The following is a 23951-nucleotide window of genomic DNA, read 5'->3' on the forward strand; positions in this document are numbered from 1 at the left end:
CTTCACTTTAGAAGCAAGTTCACTTTTAAAGACATCGTGCAGCAAATGTGTAAAAATATAACAGTCACTTCAAAATTCAAGAAGTGTATTAAGTTAACACGCAGTCCATTTCACTTAAGTATAATTTATTGTATCAGTACAATGAGAAGTATTCATTTAAATGTGATAGTTTTCAAACAAGAATTTAGAAACATAAATTTTCACCTCTACCCTGACAAATACGCCAATAGTGAATTAAACAAGCAAGCCAGATGTTATGTGCACTTTTTGAGTGACCTGGGTTCCTATTATAGATGAACAACATTATAGTTTATTAAATCAAACACAGGAGCAGATTTGTACGATGCAGACCCTGAACCTAAAATTAAGCTATTGCCCATGATCACACAATTTGTAAAAGTGGGGACGCCAAGATTAATCCCAGGTTTTCTAGTTTCATATTGCTCAATTCAGCCACTAGATGTATATCCTTCGCTTCGCCTAGCAATATTTAATCGCCAGTCCTCCAACCCCCTCGCCCGACCACCATTCCGCTGGCATTGATGCGGCCCTCGGGCACATCACAGACCTAACTTTTTGGCCCCGGGAAAATGTTTGCGAGTACCCATGCTTTAGGCTATGTTGTGGAGCATTGTGGCTGCTGTGCAACATGTTGAAAAGTTATACTAAAGTAAAGAACGGATGTGACAGTTTGCAGTGTGCATGCCAGTTAGTAGGCTGCAAAGAAGAGGGGCACTGATGCCAAAAAATTGTAAATGATAGACGGGCGTCTGGCGAGCCAGACCCATGCGTTAGCGCACACACTCGCAGGCTCAACCCTAAAAATGTATTGTGATTGTACGTAGTGGAAGCTGCAAAATGTGCCTCAGTAGGGCTAAGGAGGGATAGCGGATAACATGATTTAGTGGAAACGCAACACGGAAAATTAACACCTGTCGGGAAAAATGCAGGCCCATATTTATACTTTTTTAGCGCCACAATTGCGTCATTTTTTGATGCAAAAGCGGCGCAAACGTACAAAATACAATTGCTAAAAAAGTATAGATATGGGCAGCAGTTTTTGAAACTGATTTGTGCCCACAAAGGAGACACATCAATCTAGGAAGCCAGACAGAGCCACGTCACAGGCCTGCCCCTTCTACCTGAGGCCTCCAGAATGGCGGGGGCAGGTATTTCATAATCAGGCGCCTCCCTAGTTCCTTGAGTGTTCTGGAAGAGGCAGTGCTTAATTTGTGCTTGTTGTTTCCGGTGCTGAGCACCGGCACTTATTTTTGAAGGCCGGGGCTTATACTTATGCCTCAAGCATTTTCTGCGAGCAAAAGACACATGGGAAAGACAGAGGAAGGAAAAACTAAAAAGCGTCATAAAGGGAGAAAGTAGAAAGTTGCAGGATGAGCTGAAGGGGCAGGGAGTGCTGTAAATGGATTGAAGAGGCCCGTGATGGCTTCAGGATTACGCTGCCTCAGTATTCAGTGCTGGCAGATTTAATTACAGCTGCCTCGTGTTTAAGAGAAGGGCTTTGAGCACACTGGGAAGAGGGTTTTTGTGGATGACAAACTTGGGCTAATATCTCACTCGAACCATTTGTGAAAACTTCAAACAGCAAAAGAAGAGGCTATATTTACGAACAACCCTGTAGTGCGAGATACATGTATAAGGTGTTGTTAATGCTTCGGGTTGGGAGAAAGAGAAATCTGCAATTTTTGTTTCGTAATTTACCAAGTAGTGACATTTTCTAGATTTGAAGCAGTCCCTTGGGCGGTGAAGTTAATGGGCATGGAATATTGTGCTCTCTGACTACTAAAGAGACATTCCTCATTATCATTTACACTCCGCCAACTGTATGAAGGCCCAGATGTGAATTAATCAGCACAAAATTAACCAACATACACATGCATATGATTTTTCCCCCCTGCCAATAACGTCACAAACGAGCTAAAAATCGCAAGATTGGAATGTGGGGCGTTGTGAATGCAATTGGCTGTGATGAATTCAGGTATTCCACCCATCGCTTGTTTTGGGTGGGTGGCGTCGATGTCACAACACGACACTTTAACGGAACCTTCCATCACAATCACGTGATTGTTTCTCTATGAAAAATAGGCGCTTTCACGATGTGCCTCATGAGGTTTATGAGAGTGCTTAGGGCGTTTTTATAGACACAAAATAATGCTTTCCCATAGAAAAAAACATGAACGATCAAAGGAAATGAATGGGATGTCCAAAACAGTAGGCCAGCACAGTGTTTCAAACAATAAAGTCAGTGGTCTTAGGTGCATCCAGGAGGTTTACACAGGGAGCTGAACATTATCCCCTGAATAAACAGATGTTTAGGATGTCATGAGATTGCATTCCATTGAGGCAAGTACAGGCTTCAATCCTTCTGAGGTCGGTAGCTCGCCCACTATAAATCGGGTAATGCCAGTACGGTATTCCCAAAATATCCTCATCCATGGGGCTTCGTGGTCCTGGAGGGAAAAAGCAACACATTTACGAGAAAACGAGAGGAAAGCACACAAAAGAAACAACAACTGGGAATCATGTGCACTCATGGAGTCCTTTAGCAAAAAGATATCTGCAGCAGCTTGGTGAGCCTGCACTACCCACAACTCCTGGGACTGATGGCAGGACGGGGGAGGGAGGACGGGCAAGCAACCAGAAAATCAGCCCTATGGGGAAATAGTACCTCAATCTAATCAAGAGCAGTGGACGGGCACAAAATAAGTTGACTCAATCTGTGCTTGGTCCCTGCTCCACTGTAAGGAACAGATGTGACGTTTGTAGTGCACAAGCCAGTTACTAGGCAGCAAAGCAGAAGGGCACTGACAGGTAAGTGACAGGCGGACTCCAAGCCAAATACTGTACACAACAAAGTGAGACACATGCCCTAGCGCACGCTCAACCCTAAAAATTAAATTTTTGTGTCTGGCAAGTGGATACACTTGCAGGTCATAATGGCAGTTTCAAACTGCAGGGTAGGCCTGAGACTTGTTTGAAAGGCTACTGTAGTGGGTTCACAGTCAGTGCTGCAGGCCCACTAGTAGCATTTAATGTACAGGCCCTGGGCACATCTAGTGCACTTTATTACGACTTACAAGTAAGTTAAATAAGCCAATTGTGAATAAGTCAATGTTACCATGTTTTACAGTACAGAGCACCTGCATTTTAGCACTGGTCAGCAGTGGTAAAGTGTCCAGAATTCTAAAACCAACAAAAACAAGGTCAGAAAACAAGGAGGAGGAAAGCAAAAAGTCTGGGGATGACCTTACAGAAAGGCCCATTTCCAATAATTCTCATGAGACTCACCGATGCTGTGAGTCCCCAAGCAAGTCATTCCCTAAAAAATGGAAACCTTATAATATTGTATTGAAATGTAGAATATACATGTCAAATGTTGTGTTAAAAAGCAGAACTATAACCATAATGAAAATATAAAAACAAATGCAACAAGTGTATTTATTATAATGTACATTAAAAATGTTAAATTATATAAAACATGTTAAAATTTATGTCAAATCGCATGAGTAAAAGCATTATGAATTGTGTAAAAATGAAACTGAGGTTAAAAAACAATGTTTAAGAATGATTTGTAATAATGCAACAATACTGTACTATAACCTGCAGAAGGGTTCATCTTCTAGTCCCGTTCCAATGTAAGGTACCTTTGGGAAAGCGTTCAACATTAAAGAGGTTAGATTTACAATTCCCACTCCAACACAGGCTATACTGGGGAAAAGGTTGCACTCTGAAGGGGTTAGATATACTATTTCTACTTCTGTCTAAGCTAGGTTGGGCAGGGTGTTGGACTTTAACAGGGGTAGATTTACAAATCCTATGCCAATCTAAGCTACATTGCACATTGAAGGGGTTAAATTACTATTCCCACTACAGTCTAAGCTACATTGAGGATGGCGTTGGACTATAATAAGGATAAATGTACTATTCATATTCCAATATAAGCTACATTGGGGGAAGTGGTGGACCTTGAAGGGTCAAATTTAGTATTCCCTCTCCAGTCTAACATACATTGGGGATGGTGTAGGACTGTACGAGGTATACATTTACTATTCCCACTCAATCTAAAATACACTGGGCAAGGTGTTGGAATGTAAAAGGGATATGTTTACAATTCCCACTCCAATTCCAACCACATTTGCAAAAGTCTTGGAGATTGAAAGTATTAGATGTACTATTCCAACTCCAATCTAAGGCACATTGGGGAAGGCTTTGCATTATAAGAGGGGTAGATTTACTATTACTACTGCAAAAGAGGTTGATCGGTTTGTGGTACTCCCTCTCCGCGCTTGAAGAGAATACCCAATGAATAACATTTGTGAACTATATCCGTAAGATGGCTTGTGATTTATAGATCAATTTTTTGCTATGTGAGGGATAGTCCCTAATTTAGGGATGTCTTTTGTTAAGATACAGGGATGCTCTCCCACAGAACTGGTATGCTTCATCACTGGGTCTGGCTCCTCATTCAGTGAGGGGATGAAATACCTAACTGGTACCCTTTCTGAGCTCTTCTCAAGATCTTTTATCCTAAGTTCAATATGCCTGTGTGGCTTATTGAACTTCTCACTTATGACATTTTCTTTTTGAATCCTTTGGGGTGGTGATTGGGCCACAACACACTATGGGTCCTATAATTAACCATGGAAACCCAAAATGAGGAAGAAAAAATGTTTTATTGACAAATGGATTCCATGGTAATATTAAAAACAGAGGCCACCATAGGTAATTGTACGTTCACTACGTTCGTTGGCAGAGTCTACATTCTCCAAGCCTCTGGATTCACATGAAAGCCCAGACCTGGAAACAATGCCTACAGTGGCCAAGTAGGGGGCGGTCACCCAGGTCTGGGATAGTATGCCATTGGCCTGTTTTATGAAACGTAAAAAAGCTTGTAGAGTGGTTAGTACAAACAACTTGTGATATTTGGTGCATAACATAATCAGGGTAAATCTTTCCAATTAATTTAAGTGAAGAATATTAATTTCTATAGAATTCGACATGTTGCGTAGACAAATTGATGCCCGTTGTTAGATATTTTCATCCACAATCTATATCGAAAGACTTGACCAAACATAATAATAAACCTAGGGTGATTTAACAACCTATTTCCAATATAAACCTTTCCTGATTCTCAAAGGACAGCTTCGTAACATCAGATATCTACTCCATTTGACTCCCTCCAACATTTGGAGTAAACTTCCAAATTTTATGAGATCCATAAAAAAATCCCAAAGTACTCCTGGAAGTCTACAACAATCTTACATTTTCAGTTGTAGTCCTAACGGGAAAACAAATGTACTGCTGTGGATTTCCAACTGGGTGTAAAGTCTGCATGAGTAAATTATGGGCAAATGTGCCTTTGCCAAATTAACTTTTTTTTCTTTTTTTTTTAAATTTTCGAATGTAGAAACCCCTTCCCTACACCTTCCCCCATGAAATACGGGGACGTTTCCTCACCTTTGCCACCCTTCTACAAGACTTGTTACTTATGTCTTTCCAGTGCAGGATTCTCCCTGCAGAATGTTTGGCTCTGGTGAGCCCGGACAGAGACTGACTGGTTTGGGAGGTGGTGACCACTGAGCTCTAGTGTAATGACCACAAAAAGGTGAGCCAGTCAATGAAAATTAAGATCTGTAATGTTTAAGCTTGAAGGGAGAGAAAGAGTCCACATGAGGAAACCAAGTGAGATGGATTTATGCAACTGTCCTCTCCTAAACATAAAGGGCCACGACACACAAAGCTTTCCACCATTGGAAAAAGTGAAGCAAATCCATTTTGTATCCTTTTTTGGCTTCTAAAATGAGGAGATAGTTTTTTCGGAAAACTAAAATGTTGCACCTGGTAAAAATGGGGAAAAACCTGAGTTGCACAGGAACTCAAGAGTCATCAATGAGCCAACAAAAACACGTTGAGTCCTCCAACCTATGACTACATCTAATGCCTGCATGTGTCTAAGCCCTGCATAATCTACAGATTTCAAAAGAAGGGCCATTTCAATTATAAAATCCAGTAGCATTATAATGAAGTATTTGCAACATTTGCAACCTAATCCACAACAATGCCGCATAATTTCCCAATTATAACAAAAATTACATTTTTTAGCCCAAACGGATCAAACATTCCTAAAAATGCTGCAAGGACCATACACAAAGGTTGACTAGTGACCTTTATGGTGCTTTTGCTGTATTCGTGTGTTAAACTGGTAATGAGATGAAGCCTTTGCCAAGACAGTGTCAACATCTGTAAACATTACAAATTAATTTTGACAAAATAATGAATTAATTCAATCACAAAATGTGCTGCTTTACGCCCCATAATTATTATTTCTTTCTGCATAATTTACTCCTGCCTACAAGCATAGTTTAGTCCTCCCCTATCACATAATTACAACTGCCTTGGTCAAATGCCTTGATTCTGTTCAGACATCCTTTTATGACATTCTGTGCATATATGAGAGTCTCAGAAACATCAAACAGCAGAGGCAAAGTCCAATAGCTTTGGTTTCCATATTGGACACTTATCAGAGGCTTCCTCTAATGTATGTAAATATCTAAAGTATCTGTCTGTGCAAATACCTGAAGCAGTCATACTGTGCACCTTTGTGAGGTTTCTATACTTGCATATATTTGTGGTGTGAATAGTGTGAAAATGTAAAGTTGTACCTACTGTGCAGTTATCCTTGTTAGGCTTCCAGTGTATGTTCATTACATGTACTTTTATTTTACTAAATGTTTATTTTGCACACATTCATTTTATAATGCTGCCATCCGCTGTCTGTGGACATATAGATTAAAAAATAAAACACCCCATTGGAAAATGAAGGTTTTGCTTCTGTCCTCCATTTTGGGTCCACAATACCAAAGTTGGATCCATGAACCCCAAAACAGAGTCCACAAACCCTTAAAAAATGAATATTAATTTCATGCAGATCTGGCTTAAGGAGCCAAAGTTGGTAGCAAATCAAACATTTGGTTCCCCCACACTTTCTTTTTACTCCCCCTTGATGAATCTGCCTAAAACTTGATGTGCAAAGAGACAAGTAAACAACTAAAAGTTAGCCAAATTTCATGTGGATACTGGAAATGCTATCACAATTATTAGTAAATGAACACTTTTTTAACAGTGAACCCATCCTTGTCAAATCTTCACTTTTTTTTAAAAAAAGCATATGCTAATAATGCTATGCATTTGACAAATCTTGTGCAAATTCACCAATCAGCCTTAAAATTGGAGGGAAGTAAAAAAAAAAAAAAATGTAACCTCTTTGTGAAAGACCACACCAACTGTTAAAAATGAATTTCACAAAACTACAGAATTTACAGCTAGGTTAGCTCAGACATTCCCTTGAGTACAGTTCTACTTTCATGCCGAGTTTGGTGTCATTTTGTTCACCATTTTTTATTTACAGAGCAAAGAATCCCAGGGGAGGTAAAATGGGGAATCTCACTTTTTAAATCCTCCACTGCCTGTTTTTATTGCCCTCAGTTTGACAAATCTACATAAAACCTGCTATGTTGAATCAAAGTGGCTGAACTTTTTTTTGGAAGGTTTAGTGTACTAAAGTTATTATGAAAAATAAAAATAAAAAAAAGCTTTTTTATTACAAACTTAATAACCTTATCAACATAGGGCCTGTTTCACAAAGGTAAACTTACACTTTTGTGTAACTCTACTATTTTTCTTAAATTCACAAACTATGAGTTAATAGTAGGTTTACAACTGCAGAGACTCGGCCGTCGGGCGGAGAAACACCGCAAGGCCTGTTGTATATTTCTATGTTGGGAGTTCTCAGCCCTCATAGTTTGTGCATCACGCCTGTATAGGATTCATGTTCTGCCATGGCATATTGTAAAGCACCGATGGCTCAGAATCCATTGTGAATGGATCCTCCCTTTTACTGTCAAGACAGCCGTCAAGAAACAGCCCACCACTGTGAATGGCTAGGGGAGGATGAAATGGGAGAGCGAGAAAGAGAAATACCGCTGTATTGTAGTTTCCTTGGATCATGATATGTGGAGCCCTCTCTGTGTAAATGATATTTTCCGGCAATTGTCTTAACCCCAAATCAGCCTTCCCCAGGGGAGCAGAAAGCCCCTAGCACCAAGGATTTTTTTATAATTATATGTTTCCATTTTTGTAATCAAAACACTGGGTTGGGTTAGTCCACCCTGACATTGAGCCTTGTCCCTATCCCCCAAAATGCACCACAGTTGTTCTGCACACCTTAGCCCCAATCTTCTACAGAGTAGAAAGCCAACTAGAATCAGGATTTGTTCTTCTATGTTTTTTTATTTAACAAAAAAATGAGGTAGGGCGGCTGTCCAGTCATTGAGCCTTACCCCCACCACAAAGGTTCCCAAAAGTCTTTCTGCATCCCTGATGGGAGCTGATTGTGGTGTTTACCCCACATTTGTGTTCCCAATGAACATATTTTTTAAACAAAACGATTGTGGCAAGGGCCGGCTGGTCATGGCATCAGGCTGTACCCTAGACCCCCAATATATTTCTGCCTCCCATGGGACCTAGAACATCCCAAGTTCCATGGCAAGCAAGAGGAAATTTTTCTTTAGTTTTGACATATGGGCCAGCAGAGGGGGTAAATCCCAATTTCCTTTCACTTGCCATAGTGAATGACTGTACTACTCAGGCACGGGATCAGCCGTCAACCAGGGAACCCTACCAACCCTGGACATTTCTGGAAACTAGATGACCCAGGGAGTCTATGGTGGTGTAGCTTGTGTGGATATCAGCAGGCTTTCTTTCTTAGGAAGCCAAGCAAATGTGAAAATATGGGTCAAAAAATATATATTTTTCCCATATTTTGTGACATAAAACTCGGGCACTTCTAGCCAATAACCCTTACAACCCTGCATTCAACACATACTCTCAACTGAAACACTACCTCCCATGTGTGGGTGAAACTAACGCATGTTCTTGTAAGAGACAAAAACAGCAACCATACGAAGATGTAATTGCGACTTGATATGTAAATGAAATAAATGACTGTGTTGGATCTTGTATAGTCTACTACCTTCACTGTGATGTTCCAGCAACTTGTAACTAATAGAAAAGTTGAAATGATTCCAGAGTTGGAAGGCGTGGGAGTTCCCCTGTTTGCCAGGCACCTAGTGGTTACAGTACTTCTGAAATATCTTCAATCACGACATGAGCTTAAGGGGGGCGCCAACAGTCTTCTTGACATTATGCTACTGATACACCACATTGACATCACATGGTTCAGTATGACCAGTTCTTGTACCAGGTGAGAGGCCCAACAACACAAGTGGAGTACGTTTTAATTGTGAGAACTGTAGGAATGCTGGGTGGTAGGAATTTTGTGTATCCCCTCAGATTTCAGAGATATGAGAAAAATGTGATATTTTAGACAAAGTTCGATGCTGCAGGGCATTCTGGGAAAGAAAACATAGTTGGAACTATGCAAGGGACACCACTGTGGAGTACTTGGGTGTCTAGTTTTCAGAAATGCCTGGGCATGATGGGTTTCCCCGGGTGCTACTTGAGCCCACTTCCAAATACGTAGCAACCCAAATTATCAAAATGGGTCAATTTGCAAGGAAAGCAATTGATATATCCCTGTTGCATTTTGGTGCATTTTCTGTTACAGGAGTTAGATCCAGTGACACAAATGATGTAACTTTTTACGAGGATAACAGTAGGAATGCTGGGTGGTAGGAAAGTTGTGGATACCTATAGATTCCAGAACTTTCCCTCAGAGAAATGTGTCAAAATGTGATTTTAGCCAAAGGTCTTCCAAAGTTTGAGGTTTACAGTACAACCCAAGTAAGACAATTTCATGAAATCCACAAAACTCACACCAGCCTGGACTCACTTCATTGTCTAGTTTTCAGAAATATTTGGGGTTGGTAGGTTTCATTAGGTGGAGGCTGAGCCGTGGCCCAAACACCACCGTTACCCACATATTCAAGGTGGCTCTATCTTCATGGCGAAATCTTTATGTCTCCATTTTGCATTTGGCCCATTCCACAAACAGCAACAAACAGACAAAGGACCACACAGACCAGTGGGGTACCATCAATATCAGGAGAAGTATGTGAACAGAGCATGGGTAACCCCAAATTCAGAGCTGTACAACTAACCCCACTTCGTAAACCCTGTATCTTGGGCAAATTTAAAAAATGCATAAGTTTCATTCATACCAATTTTACATTCAGTACCTTGTGAACTGAAGAATAGATGGAATGCAATGGAAATCCATTAAAAGCTGTATCTCAGTTGTTAGCTCTGGCTACAGTGATTTTGAGCAACCAACAAACATTATACATCCCTGTGACCAGAAGGGTCTGGTTGATGTAATGGTATATCGCTTTTGGAAACCAGCCATTGGGGCAAGAAAATTGCAGATGAAAACATTGCCACATATTTCCATTTTTACGTACTTACTTTCATTCATTTTTTTATTTCAGTGCTTATTTTCTTTGGAAAAACCACCAGGAGGACCAATGAAATTAAGCAATTCAGCTGTTGTGGTGTTTTCTGCATAAGTATGAATTTGCCAGTCTTGCCACATAATCTATCATTTTCTCCATAATTTACAGATTACAACAAAAAATTAGTTTCTAGCTCAAACAGATAAAAATGTTTTTAAAACGCTGACACATGTTGCTGCGCAGGACCTTTACTGTGCAATGATAGGTCACCTTTATCGCTGATTACTGCATTTTAGTGTAAAATGATACTAATGAGGTGCAGCATCTGCCAAAACAGTGTTCTGCCACATAATTTGGCTTTTTTCTTGCTGCATAATTTAATTGACCCTACTGCAAATTGTTCATTATCCAGTTGCACTGATTATGAGTTATTACAGAACTGACCCCTACTGCAAATAGGTGAAACTACATAATTCATACTACTAAAAAAATGCATACAATGTGGTAAAAGTGTTTTATACAACTTTGCGAGCTCCTGAAAGCTGGAATGAGGCTGTTTTTAGCACAGCAAGCCTTGTGTTGCCACTTTTAGCAAAAAAATATATACACTTTCTTGCACAACACGTTTTCCCAGTTTTTGTTAACAAAAATGTTGCTATATTGGCTGTTTTCTGAGGTCCCTACAAGAGAATTTACAAGTCCTTGGTGCCTGTAAAATGCTCAATATGAGGAAAAAAGAAAACAAATTTGATCTGGATATCATTTGTGGAATAAAAAATCTGGAGGCCAATTACGGACTCTACTTAGTTTAAATTTGGCAGTAAAGGCACTCACCCTGCTCAGAGGCTCACGGGAGCCCAGCTTTTCTCCCTCCCTTGTGTGACCTTTGTTCAGGAGCACCTGCATGATTGAGGCAAGTTTGCAACTCCACATTACTGTCCAAGACTATATAGGACCTGACCAGTACCTGTGCCAGGAAGCAATTCACCATCCTGGGCAGAGATCCACCCTTCAGCCCCATATATAAGAAAGGTATTCATGGCCTTACATTTCTCAAGATGCTGTCCATTTTTGGGGGCCTCGCTGGCCTATCTGGTAGGTCCCAGTCTGATGTCATGATCAGTGCACCAAGGAGTATCTCAGGTAGCACCCTGCCAGGGCGTGAAGCCATGAGCCTGAGTCCCAATGCTCCAGGACTGGTGCATGGGCTCTGACGGGATAGATGGTGGGCATGTATAGCAGCTGGGTGTGATCTACGGAGGTGCGGCTGCTCTAGGCGCTGACTTGGTTGGGGAAGCACTGACCTGGCGGGGATGCAAGTTGCGGCTTGCGACGGGCAAAAGGGGTGGGGCTGTGTGTGGCGGGCGGAGGTGACAAACAACAAATAAATAAATAAAAAACTTACCTGACGTTCCTCGTCACAGGAGGCACAGGCTCCCAGCCTGCCCTGCTGCCACGCCTAACGCTGGAAGCAGTGTTAAAATTTGCCAGAGCGCCCTGGATTGGTGCTCTGAGGCAGAGTGGGAGCCTCTGCCTGCTGCCTACAACCCGGCAACACAGTGCCGGGTTGTAGAAAGCCCAGTGCGCATGTGTGTTTGGCCAACCAAACACACAGGCGCACTGAAGTGCCGAGCACTCCTCCTCTGTCCTGTCATCGCCCGTGGCCCCACCCCCTCAAAAATAAAAATTCTTTTTTTGCCTCAAGCATTTGCTGTGAGCAAAAGACACATATGGGAAAGAAGGAGGAAGAGAAAAACGAAAAAGTGTCACAAAGGGAAAAAGCAGAAAGCTGCAAGAGTGAGCTGAAGAGGCAGGGAGTGGCAGGGAGTAGCTGTAAATGGATTGAAGAGGCCCGAGGTGGCTTCAGGATTACACTGCCTCAGTATTCCGTGCTCGCACATTTAATTGTAGCAGCCGTTTAAGAGGAGGGCTTTGAACACCGGCACATTTTTATTTACAAATTAAGTACTGACCACAGGAGACCAGCTAGTTTGTGACAGTTCACAACTGCAGTTCCTTAGAGACTGGTTGGTATGTGCTCTTGCACACAACTGTGACATTGTGCCGCAGAAACAAGTGCCGCCTGCCCAAGAGCACAAACAAGTCAGTGGGAGCCTGGCGACTCCACACTGCGTGGGCAGCCGCTCACTTTCCATTAAATCCACTTGGAGAACAGACTGTGTCCTCCAGCCTGGTTAAAAATTACAAACCTCCACTCCCCGCCCACTCAACTTCCCGCCAGCTGCAGCACTGCCCTGTGCACTGCCCGGATACACACAACCTCTGCCGGGAGTCAGAGCTGCCATGCCTCCCCAGTCTCTCCCCTGGCCCCATGGCGTCTTCAGATGGTGAGTAAACCTCGAGGGCTGGTTACAACTGTGGGATGGCCATGGAAGGGGGTTCCATGTATAAGAATGACTTGGCCTTCTGTCTTGTTCCTCTATATGCATGGCCACTGGAATTATGCGGCAAGCGAGGCCCAAATTATGCGGCAGGGTAGGCTAACTTATGTAGCAAGAAAAGGCAAATTAAGAGGTGTAATGCAGCACATTTTGGGATAGCATGACTTCATTATTTCTTCATTGCTACATATATTCACACTGACTGCCCAACCATTTCTTCTCATTAGTAAAAGTTTAACAAACAAACACAGCAACTGAAAGGGGAGCAGTCAATCTTTTTGCATGGCCTTTCACTGCACTGAAACACTCATTGCTGAGTTTTGAGCACCTTTTGAGCCACAGAAGCTAGAAAATCCAGGATGTGGGACATGGGGAAAGTCCATAGATGTGTGAAAGCTCTGCAGCTGCAAAATCACATAATTCCAGTGGCCCTGAACTCTTCAGTGACATCCAATATCCTGATAAGGCAGAGCAGAGGGTATTTTATCCAATTACTATTGGTGTTTCATTGCTTGTTGAGACTTAGGTGAAAGTGCTGCTGATGGGTGTGTTGTTAAGTCATTAAGGATTTCAACGTTGGTGTGCCTTTTCTACTAAACTTTACAAGCTTGTATCACAATATTGGAATCAAAACTATTATCCTTGACCTATCTCATATAAAACAGTCAGTTTAAAAATGCTGTTTTCACACTAGTCTGCTCTTCATACAGTATTGTTCACTGGTGTGCTGACTTTTTTTATTTGGTCTTCATTAATACTAATCTTCAGATGTCCCTAATGTTCACACTCACAGCTTATGCATGTGTCTTGATTCTGCTGTGCAATCCCCCTTGAGACTCGGGTGGGAGGTTTTGCTCAGTCTAATTTAGGAAGGTAACACTTTAGCCCTCATTTACAAGAATCTGACGCATCGGCTCCGATGCGTCAGATTTCTTTCGCCTCCCTGCGCCCCCTAACAACGCTATGGATGCACTGTATTAACAACACAGATCTCCATGGCGCAGATTTTCACAGATGCGCCAGAAATTCTGACGCATCTGTGGAGCTAAACGCATGCGTGGCTGGACTAGCGTAAAAAAATTACGCTACTCCAGCAATGTGAGGAGACCCCCCGGACAAAAGCCCAGTGTCACTTTTACTGCCTGCTCTGAGCAGGCGGTAAAATTCTGGCGCAGTGACGGCGCTCAATGAGGGAGTAAAATGTTGTAAATTACACTGCATCAGTTCTGCGTGGCTTTTTGAATGGGAACGCCTACTTTCCATATCACTGCCGGTAGCTGGCTCCCAGGAGTGAAAGGTGACGCTAGCTTCACTGTGTAGATTTCGCATTGTTTAGCGCCGCCGCAGCATACAAAAAATTACACAACGGTGGCGCAAGGGGCTTGTAAATAAGCACATTGGTCTCTACTGCAAGAACAAACAAGGGGACACAGGTGGGGTGCAGTATTCATAAACAAAAGATTACAAGGATTTAAAGGGTCTAATTTGTAAAAATATAAGTGACAGGGCCCAAGATTTTGTTCAAAAGCTGGCGGCCGCAGCTATCAAAGCTCAGGAATCGAGGCTGCTTAGTCTGGATTCCACCTCATATCTTCTTTAAGCCACCCTCAGACACTTCTTTCTACTTTTTTCATCCTCGCTTTCTGTTTTCCCATCCTTCCATCTTTCCCTTCTTTCGTCTTTCCACCTTTTGTGTTTTTCTCTCTCTTGTGATCAGTCTGTTGAGGAACAATAAGTGCCAGAGCGCCCCACGGCCAACCACCGGCTCAAATTAAGCCCTGTGGAAAGAGCCCCCTAGAGGTCACATTGGAAGTTGAAGTTTGAGTCACCCTTACTTTGGTGCTGGACACAGGTCGCCATCACCGGCACTCAGCTCCGCTAGTATTTCACCCCGTTTACCCCACCATCACACAGAGCCTATAAAACAGCATGCCTCACTCCACAGCACCTGGCTCCGAAGCTCGGGATCTTGCAAGCTGGGTTGTAGTTTGGAAGAAAAACTCATGTATGCCCGAGGTCCCTGTTTCTTTTAAAACAAACCCTCAGCCGAATCATGTTTTTTTGTAAAACTTAAAATGCGCTCCAGGAGCATATCTACGTTGTCCATCCTTTATCACACCCAAAAATTGCCTCGGAGACATCTCCAGAGAGCTCTGGAGCCTCACAGAATTGTCTTCCGCAGTTAAGTCTGTCTTCTATTTCGCACCAGTGTTGTAGCCCCTCGTCCTGTCTTCTGTCGACTACTCCAAATGCACCTGTGCAAATCACACTATTCCGGGATGTATCTTAGTACTTTCATGGTCCTCTTTAATAACTGTGATTATTTATATTGAAAGTGTTAAGCGCCGTTTAACAGTTAAGTGTGTGCACACCTGAGCAAACACATGCTTGAGTGAATGCGAACCGAGGAGGATGGATACATGAGTGATTGAGTACATGGACGGATAAGTGGATGAACGAGTAAATTGCTACTTGCCAACAATGGTTAGGTGTCCAATTAATAGACAGACGGGTGGATAAATGATACACAAGATGGGATTCCATCTTGTGCATGGTTATGTTTGGATTGTTGCCCTAATATGTGTTTTTGTCACAGGGTGGTGCTTTCTCTGCTTATGGAGCCCAACATGGTGGCCGACGGAATCCTTCAGACTGGAGAGATCTCATCCCTGATTTATCACAAGTACCCTGATAATATGAGGCGTAACCAGACCTGGCACCTCCACGTGGCAAGAGGGTATCGGATCCGGCTGCGCTTCACCCACTTCGATGTCGCCAGAGATGGAGACAACTGCCAGGACTACGTCAAGGTGATTCCATCATCAGCTACTTCCTGGACATCTTCATCAATGAGACCCCCTTACAGATCATGACTGGGCCATCAGATGATCTCATTCCAGAATTCTCTTCCCACTCCTCCTCCTGACAGGTGATCTCTTTCCAAACTCTTCTCAGCATCACCTCTGTCAGGTGGTCCACCTTCCGAAACGTTCTCTACATCACACTTGCCAGAGTCACTTTCACCCCATCAGTTGATCCCCCTCGTTGAACCTTTGCTGTCTCTTCCCATCATGGTGATCTGATTCTGAAATCTTTATTTTGTCCCTTAAGGGGATTCTATTTTTGGACCAACATCCTATTCCCTTCATTAAGGAGCTTTCGTTCCAGAACCTTTTTTGTGTCACCTCTGTTAAGCTGATACCTACCATAACCTTCCCCTAATTCTTTCTTTCAGGAAAGTATTCTCTAGGGCCCTCTCCTTAGTCTCTTCCTCAGGGTGATGTCTGTGTAGAATATTCTCCCACTCAGCTCTGTAGATGGGACTGTGCAAAATTATCGCAATCTTGGGAGAAATTTGACCTTTGTAGTAAGGCACATGATGGAGCGGCTGAGAATTTTTTTTAAAAGCAGGAATCCATTTATCTTTCCCTTCAGGTCAGCGATGGACAGAAGCCGACTCTCACCATCTGCGGACATAGGGATCATCCCACTGAGAGGAGCCCCCAGGTTCCCATGGTCTTATTCTCAACATCCAACAGGATGACTGTGAAATTCTATTCCACCGGATCTAAGCGGGAACACTTGGGAAGCTTCTCTGCTCGATATGTTGCTGTCGGTATGGTGCCTTTTTCAGCTATTGACATGAAAACATCTGGGACATCTAACCCCCTTGTCGATTATGTCACACATTAGGTCTTCTGTTGTGAAACCCTGTCCTCAATGATGCTACACATTATTGCAACATATCTTCAATGATGTCATCTTAAATCTTCCTACCTTCGATGCTGCAACCAACCTTTTCAGATTCCTCACCTTTTTTCATTAACATATTTTAAGATCTATGTTCTCTTTAAGGATTGGGCCTGCTGCTTCATTTAATGAAGTCTTCCATTAGTGATCTTACATGCAATTCTTCTGATATTTCACCGTATCCCCAGCAAAGTCATATTTAACTATGGCATCATATTAGATCTATAATAATGTCACAACTTGATGTCTGTGATTGCTCACCCTCTATTTAATGATGTCACGTGCTACTTCTGGTATCCCTGACACTCTCCATATTTTTACCTTTTTTGTTAATTTGGCCTATCTATCGATACCACACATTAGTTCCTATGATACGCCCACAATGATGTCATACACGTTCCACGTTCTGGGCAGTGATTTTATAATACCTCCTGAGATGTCATACATTCACCTCTATGATGTCACTGTGCCCGTATGTTGTAATTCCAAGGTGACCAATGCAACACTATGACATTATCTATGCGCAAAGCTGTCCGCTTCCAATTTCCTGTTGCCTTCACCTGTGATTCTTTAATTTTCCCTCCCTCACAGACATTGACGAGTGTGCATTTAGGAATGGTCAGTGCGAGCAACTCTGCTACAACTTCCCGGGGAGCTTCTCGTGCGACTGTAATCTTGGGTTTACTCTGAGGCCAGACAACAGGACCTGTGAGGCACCAGGTATGTCTACCCAGAATCCTCATGAAAAATTCACCTGTTATACCCGTAAAATATCAATTGATGGGTGGAGCTCCCAAAAGCCAGAATTACCTTATTATGTCCACTAGAGCCCTTCAAATAATTGCATACCTTCCTATTGGAAGAACAACAAATGCGGCAGTTCAACGGCAGCCATCTTGGGTCATCTTTAGCTCAACTGTTTTCAAATGCAGGAAGAGCTAAGAATGGAGGTCAAAATGGCAGCTGCAGCACTATAAACTTTGTAAACTGGGACAGTGCGTGATTTTTTCATTGAAGGAGGAGTCAATATCACATGGTGGCAGGGAAAGTGAGATGGAAACCATTGCACCAGTGTGGTTCCAGCTTGTCTTTGGAGGCTCTAAGCAGATGACGTCCATTAGGGTGTGATAAAATACCCCAGGACATCTGGGGCACCTTCAGCAAGCTTTTGTTTTTTTGGGGTGGGGAGTGTGTGAAGAGGGGATAGAAGTGCCTTTCAGTCAGTCCTTGTCATGAAGCCCCGCCCCCTCCTAGGCCCTGCCCTCTCCTCACAAGGAATATTTTTTTGAAGTTACCATCTGTGCATAGTGGAAGAAAATGTTGTCCTCTGGAGCTAAGATAATGCTCAGGTGGTTAAAATACACTATAATGGTACCAGGCCTTGGTAGTGAAAGCTGGTAAATCCATAGGCAGAGATGTCAAATTGGCCCTAATGGATTTACAAAGTTGTGTAAAAAAATTACAACTTCCAACATTCGTGATAATGTGAAGTCAGTAGATTTTGCCTAACTTCACAATTCAAAATATACACCCCTGTTTTTAGTCCAGCAATCTAACGTCTGTGGTGGCAACTGGGAAGGAGAAGGTACCAGAGATGATGATGCGGATGGAGAGAGGCTGATGGGTGGTAAGGTCACTGCAATGATGATGTGGAGGGAAAGACACTGAAGGGTGACAAGCTGACCGTGATGATGACGTGAAGCCAAAGAGCCAGAAGGGCGGAAAGTTCACCGTGATGATGACGTGGAGGGAGAGAGGCTGAAGGGTGGTGATGCTTTCAGGGTAGTCGATTGCCAGCTACATAGGGTGCCCCTACAACTTCACTGATAATCAGAAACAGAACTCTCCACGGGCCATTCACCCAAGAACTCATCGTTCTTTTTTTCTCCTGCTGAGTTTGGAACTCGAACATTCACCTGTTCCTCCCTGAGCCAGGTTCTCTCCTCAGTCTTTGTTTTTTTATCCACACACGTCTGCAAAACCATAGCCCAAACGTAGCTAAAAGGCAGCGGAGCACTGTACAAGGTCGAAGGCAAGCTTAAAGTCAGCGAGTAATAGGAGAGGAAGCTGAGATCTGGACGGTGGTCAATGCCTTTTGATGTAGTGTTCTTTAAAGAGGGCAGCTTTCAACTCTTTCCTACATAGGAGCAATGTTTGGTTAGTCCTGATGGATACGGGGATGTTGTTCCTGATCCTGGGTGTGTAGATGGTCATTTTTACCTACGTCAAGAGTGCAAATGGAACTGACCATGGAGCTGGGAAGTTTTTGCATCAGTAGGGTTCCATCATAATGACAGAGGGTTAAACCTCTGTAATTATTAAGACACATGGGGTTCATTTCTCTCTTAAGGAAACTGAAAATTATTCGGTGAAGCTGCTGGAAGTGGTTGAAGAGATTAAGATGAAAACAGCAGTTAAGGGTGTGAGGTCAGAACCTGCATCATCTTAGCAGGTTCTCCTGACTACTCAAAAGATCTAGATAATGGCTTGAGGGCCAGAGAAAGAGGGAAGGCAGCTTCCCTTACAACAGTGGACTTTTTGGGGAGGGGCTAAGGAGCCAGAAGTTATAGCATGGGTTCCACAGCAGCTAAGGGACCACAGCACCAGTTGATGCTGAGTTTCTGCTGCTCTGCGAGAGAAGGAAGTAATTCATTCATGTTATTGAGACATGCCTGTCCACCATCCTTAAGAATAGTGCTAATTAGGAAATCACACCATTTTTGTCACAAGAGGGAGAAGCTAAAGAAATCCCTAGTTGATAACAAGTTGGAGTAAAGTTTCAGTTAAGATTCAGTTAACTTGTAGTGGATTTTATGGTTTTCAGAGAAGTTGACACCTTGCAACGTTTCACCGAGTAGGTAGTCTGCCTAATGGACCTACAGTTCCAGATTGGACAATTGACTAGCTGCTCTAAATTGAGACATGAGGCCTGGCAGGGAATGTGGGGGAACTTGGAGATGCTGAGAAAGAGAAGAATCTGGGAGATCAAATAGGGTGTCTAAGTTAGGGTCTTTAAAGCTACATGAGTGGGTTGATTTGGTTTAGCAGCTGAGGAGGTAAGTCAACACAAATAGGGTTCTTTAGACCCCGGTGAGCTTTCCGTTTTTCCGCTGGGGTGGGGAATCCCTTTACCACTCACTACCCTGTGGCTGATAATTTAGACCTGCCCTTTTTAACTGGATATTTTTGTCAAAACTCCTGTGACCAACACAGAGGGAGCAATTTAGTCAAACATTTAGGGCCTGATTACGACCTTGGCGGAGGGGATTACTCTGTCTCAAAAGTGACGGATATCCTGTCCACCATTTCACAAGTTCCAGAGAATATAATGGAACTTGTAATACGGTGGGCGGGATATCCGTCATGTTTGGGACTGTGTAATCTCCTCTGCCAAGGTCGTAATCAGGCCCTCAATGTTAGACAGGCTGCCATGCCACAGCAGCCAAATCATCAGTATATTGGTTTATCAGAAACAAATAAACAATAGCCTTGCCTGGCATTCCTAGGCAGAATGGCCATTCGGGGCAGGACGGGGCACCTTCCGGGGAAGATTAACACCCTGTGCAGGATGGTGTATGTGTTCACAATTTCTGATGTCAAATCCAGCTGAGGATTCACCATCAAAAACACGGCGGTTCAATGAGGTGGGGGGGCCAGGGTTTTGGTGGGTGCAAAAGTCCGGACAATATGCAGGAGCTATCTTGCTCCCTAAAGCTTCAAATGACCCCCTCTGATTAGTTTGATGAACAGAATTCATAGAATGCATAAGGCGATGCATGCTGAGGACTTGCTATGCAAGTACTATTGCTAAGTAAGGCAACAATTGTTCAACATCTTGGTAATGTGCCTGGTGGATTGCTGGCTGTATCCATCCCCACCAAAACAACAAGTTATCAGTTGATCAGTGAGAGAAAGTCTATGACTTCCATTGAATTAGAGGTAGGAGAGCCAGAGTTAGGTTAATCAAAAATGCTCCTAAAACCTTCTCTTTCCTTTGCAGATTGTGGACGTCTTGAGAAACCGCTAGTGACGTATGCCCGGATTTTTGGTGGCTCCTCAGCGGGGGTGGAGAACTTCCCCTGGCATGCACAGATTAAGGTCATAGGCAACCCATATGTGGGAAAGGGAGCTGGAGCTCTGATCGCTAGTCATTGGGTGCTGACCTCCGTCAGCGACTTAGTTGGGGTTCCAGCAACGACAATACAGGTGGAACTGGATTTGGAAAAGAAAGCATTAATCAGAAGGCATAGAGTGGAGAACATCTTTATACACCCATCGTACGCCACCACCAGGGCACCTGGACAAAACATCGCTCTGCTGAAACTGGTGAAACCAGTGCAGTTCACCAAGCGGGTGATGCCCATCTGCCTGCCTTCGAAAGGTGGAGACCTCTACTCTCCTGGTAGAATGGGCTATGTTTCGGGGTACGGTGAAACAGAATTGGCAAAGATCAGCCTACGGATGAAATACACAGTACTGCCCATACTGGATGACATCACATGCCAGGCTGGTCAGAGGGAGGCTGGCCTTGATGGAAGCCAGATACTTTTCTGTGCTGGCTACCTGGAGGGGGAGATGGCGAGCGGGCCCTGTCAGGGGGACGTGGGTTCTCCGTTCGTTGTCTACGAATATGAGAGGAAAGTCTGGGTCTTGGCAGGACTTACTGCCTGGGTCAGAGGGTGCAGAAACTCAGGCAAGTACAGCTTCTATACCCATATCTCCCAGCACCTTCCATGGATAACCAGCGTCGTGTCATCGCAGTGACCCCCATCTCTTCTGTAGTTTAACAATGAAAATTAAATCTTCTGCCACAGACTAAGAATCCAAGCTGACATTGCCAGAACTGGAACTTGTATTGCCGAAGGGTGTGTGACAATTCCACGCTTACAAGGAGGAAATTGGTTAAAATTTACAAATTATGATGTTGAGTGGAAGGTCCTCTGAGACTCAGGACTGTAACTTCCCAGGAAGTTAGGAGGACATTTGTTTGTGTGACCCCTAAAACTAGCAGCTGAAGGACCTGAGGGCTGGATCTTGCAGTCCCAGACACAAAACAGCTAGAGATCTGAGTGGTGTGAACTGTTCTCAGTATGCCAGAGAATGTCTCCATTACCCAATACCAGGTGACCATTTCTGTACTCAGCACAGTTCTTAATTGACTTTCACTTCCCTAAGGTTCCATCCTGTGTGTTAATCTCCTGGACACCACCATCATTGCTTCAATACGTTATGCAAGCACAATTACTGAATAAGGCATTTTACATCTTATCCTGATCTGTTAATTTGCATATATTAAAATACATCTTCGGGTATTTTTCCATCCGTTAAAACCCTGCCCTCCACTCTGAATGATTTCACTACTAAATATCTACACCAACATTATCGTGATAGAAGAATATCGAAGACAGAATATTGAGGATCAAAAAATCGAAAGGTATGTGCATATAGGCAAGACTGGATTTTCCTTGAAGATATATGTACTTCGTAGGTACGTATATGTGGGGTTAGGTATAGAAAATCTTGACTTGCCCAGTGCTTAATTTGAGCCGGTGGTTTCCGGTGTACGGCACCAGTACTTATTTTTGAGGGCCGGCACTTATTTGTCTGCATCAGACATTTGATGCGAGCAAAAGACATATATGGGAAAGACAGAGGAAGAGAAAAATGAGAAAGCCTCACAAAGGGAGAAAGCAAAAAGCTGCAAGAGTGAGCTGATGGGGCAGGGAGTGGCTGTAAATGAATTAAAGAGGTCAGAGATGCCGTTAGGATTACGCTGCCTCAGTATTCTGTGCTCGCACATTTAATTGCAGCAGCTGCGCATTTCAAATGAGAGCTTTGGGCACCTGCACATTTTTATTTACAAATTAAGCACTGGACTTACCTATCGGTCAATACATTGTTTTCGATATTTTGTCCTTAATATTCTGTCCACCAACATTGTGGGTTTGGTATTCAGGGTGCACACACTCTGAACAATTTTAAAGAGAGGAGACACAACCATCCTCTCATCTGAATGTACTCATAAGCTCCTAGTGATTCTAAGGACAAATACTACGTTTGCCTCTGCTCTCTTCATTTTAGGGCACAAACAGCTTCAAATGTTTCAAAGAATTTGTGTAATCTGTAAGAATCTATGGTTGCTGTCTCCTTCATCACACTCATGAACTGTTGGTTTAACTATCATTATATGTGGAGTTTAGACACTGAAAAAAAGCATGGATCTTAGACATTTTCCAGTGAATGAAGTCAACATAGGAATTAATTTACTCTTGTGTTTGCTTTACGTCATGAAGCTGCTTGCTGACTTGAAAAACAACATTTTCACCATAAGAAGCAGCGACTGCAAGGAATTCACAGGCTGAATATATATTTTTTTCTTTAGAGTTTACAAACAAAACTATACGAAGGTACAGTTTAAATATGTACTAAATCGCTGTATATTGGATTAGCACAATTAAATATTTGTTTTAACCATGAAATGCTAGATCTCGGGCCAAGGTCGGATCAGAGTTAATGTTTTCTATTCTTCTGCAAGTAACATCAGGCAGGGATATTGTCTGACGCACACCCACGTCACCTATCCTTGTGTATAATGTGATGGTTACTTGACACGTTTACTAGATGCACTCGAACGCTTTGAAATGTAATTGAAACGATTGTTACTGAATGTTGTATAGCAGGCTGTTTGCACAATAAACTACTAAGATATATCTATGTCTTTCTGTATTTAACAAATTCACAGATAGTATGGTGGGAAGCAGCACTCTTTTAATCACCACTAATTTCCACATTCAGTAAAAGATCCCTTTATCAGGAAAGGTGGCTCAGAAAGCTGATCACTTGTCCCTGACAAAGGGTGTGTTTGGGAAGACATGAGCTTGGCAGGGCCAACGCAGCCGCCTATCCTTTTATGTAGATAAATAAAGTCCAAATGGATAATTGAGAAATAATCACACTTGTTATGCACAGCGCATGGGCACTTCGATTTCTTCCAGTGTTGTTGGATGCTCACTGGCTCTTCCTTGTTTTGAAAGACTTGAATGTATTTGACCTGTTTAGTATTAAACTGTGGATCGTGAAGGATGTAAACATTTCAGTACCAATCAACAACAGCCTTACCAGGAGCATGCTATAAGTTACTCCGATCAAGCTGATTCACCCACTGTGGAGGGCCTGGGGTTGAAGGGCCTTCAGACTCAAGATAGTTCAGGACATCTCCTTTTTCAAGAACTATAATATAAATGTTTTGTAAAACTAGTCTCCTTCTTTCAGTTGCACAAGAACTAGTTTTACTGTTAAAACTATGGGGCAGATTTAAGAGCCCCTGGCGCCATAATAGTGCCATATTAGCATCATTTTTTACGCTAATGTG

At 42.9% G+C, this 23951-nt stretch overlaps 1 protein-coding gene across 1 annotated transcript; it reads left to right on the forward strand.

Annotated features, from left to right (window-relative positions):
• The first annotated feature begins 12708 nt into the window (after positions 1-12708).
• Positions 12709-23278, forward strand: LOC138246833 (complement C1r subcomponent-like protein). The gene is made up of 5 exons (XM_069201590.1): positions 12709-12775; positions 15426-15639; positions 16265-16445; positions 17171-17299; positions 20580-23278. The coding sequence occupies exons 1-5, from the start codon at positions 12732-12734 to the stop codon at positions 21341-21343; spliced, it is 1332 nt and encodes a 443-aa protein (XP_069057691.1). The 5' UTR covers positions 12709-12731; the 3' UTR covers positions 21344-23278.
• The last annotated feature ends 673 nt before the right edge of the window (positions 23279-23951 follow it).

Source organism: Pleurodeles waltl, chromosome 7, assembly GCF_031143425.1.
Source record: "Pleurodeles waltl isolate 20211129_DDA chromosome 7, aPleWal1.hap1.20221129, whole genome shotgun sequence".
Taxonomy (NCBI): Eukaryota; Metazoa; Chordata; class Amphibia; order Caudata; family Salamandridae; genus Pleurodeles; species Pleurodeles waltl.

Bases quoted from the DNA above. Each gene is read 5' to 3' on its own strand.
- LOC138246833 (XM_069201590.1), top strand. From the start codon at position 12,732: ATGCCTCCCCAGTCTCTCCCCTGGCCCCATGGCGTCTTCAGATG. The intron at 16,446-17,170 runs GTATGGTGCCTT...CCTCCCTCACAG, and splicing joins TGCTCGATATGTTGCTGTCG to ACATTGACGAGTGTGCATTT. The intron at 17,300-20,579 runs GTATGTCTACCC...TTTCCTTTGCAG, and splicing joins CAGGACCTGTGAGGCACCAG to ATTGTGGACGTCTTGAGAAA.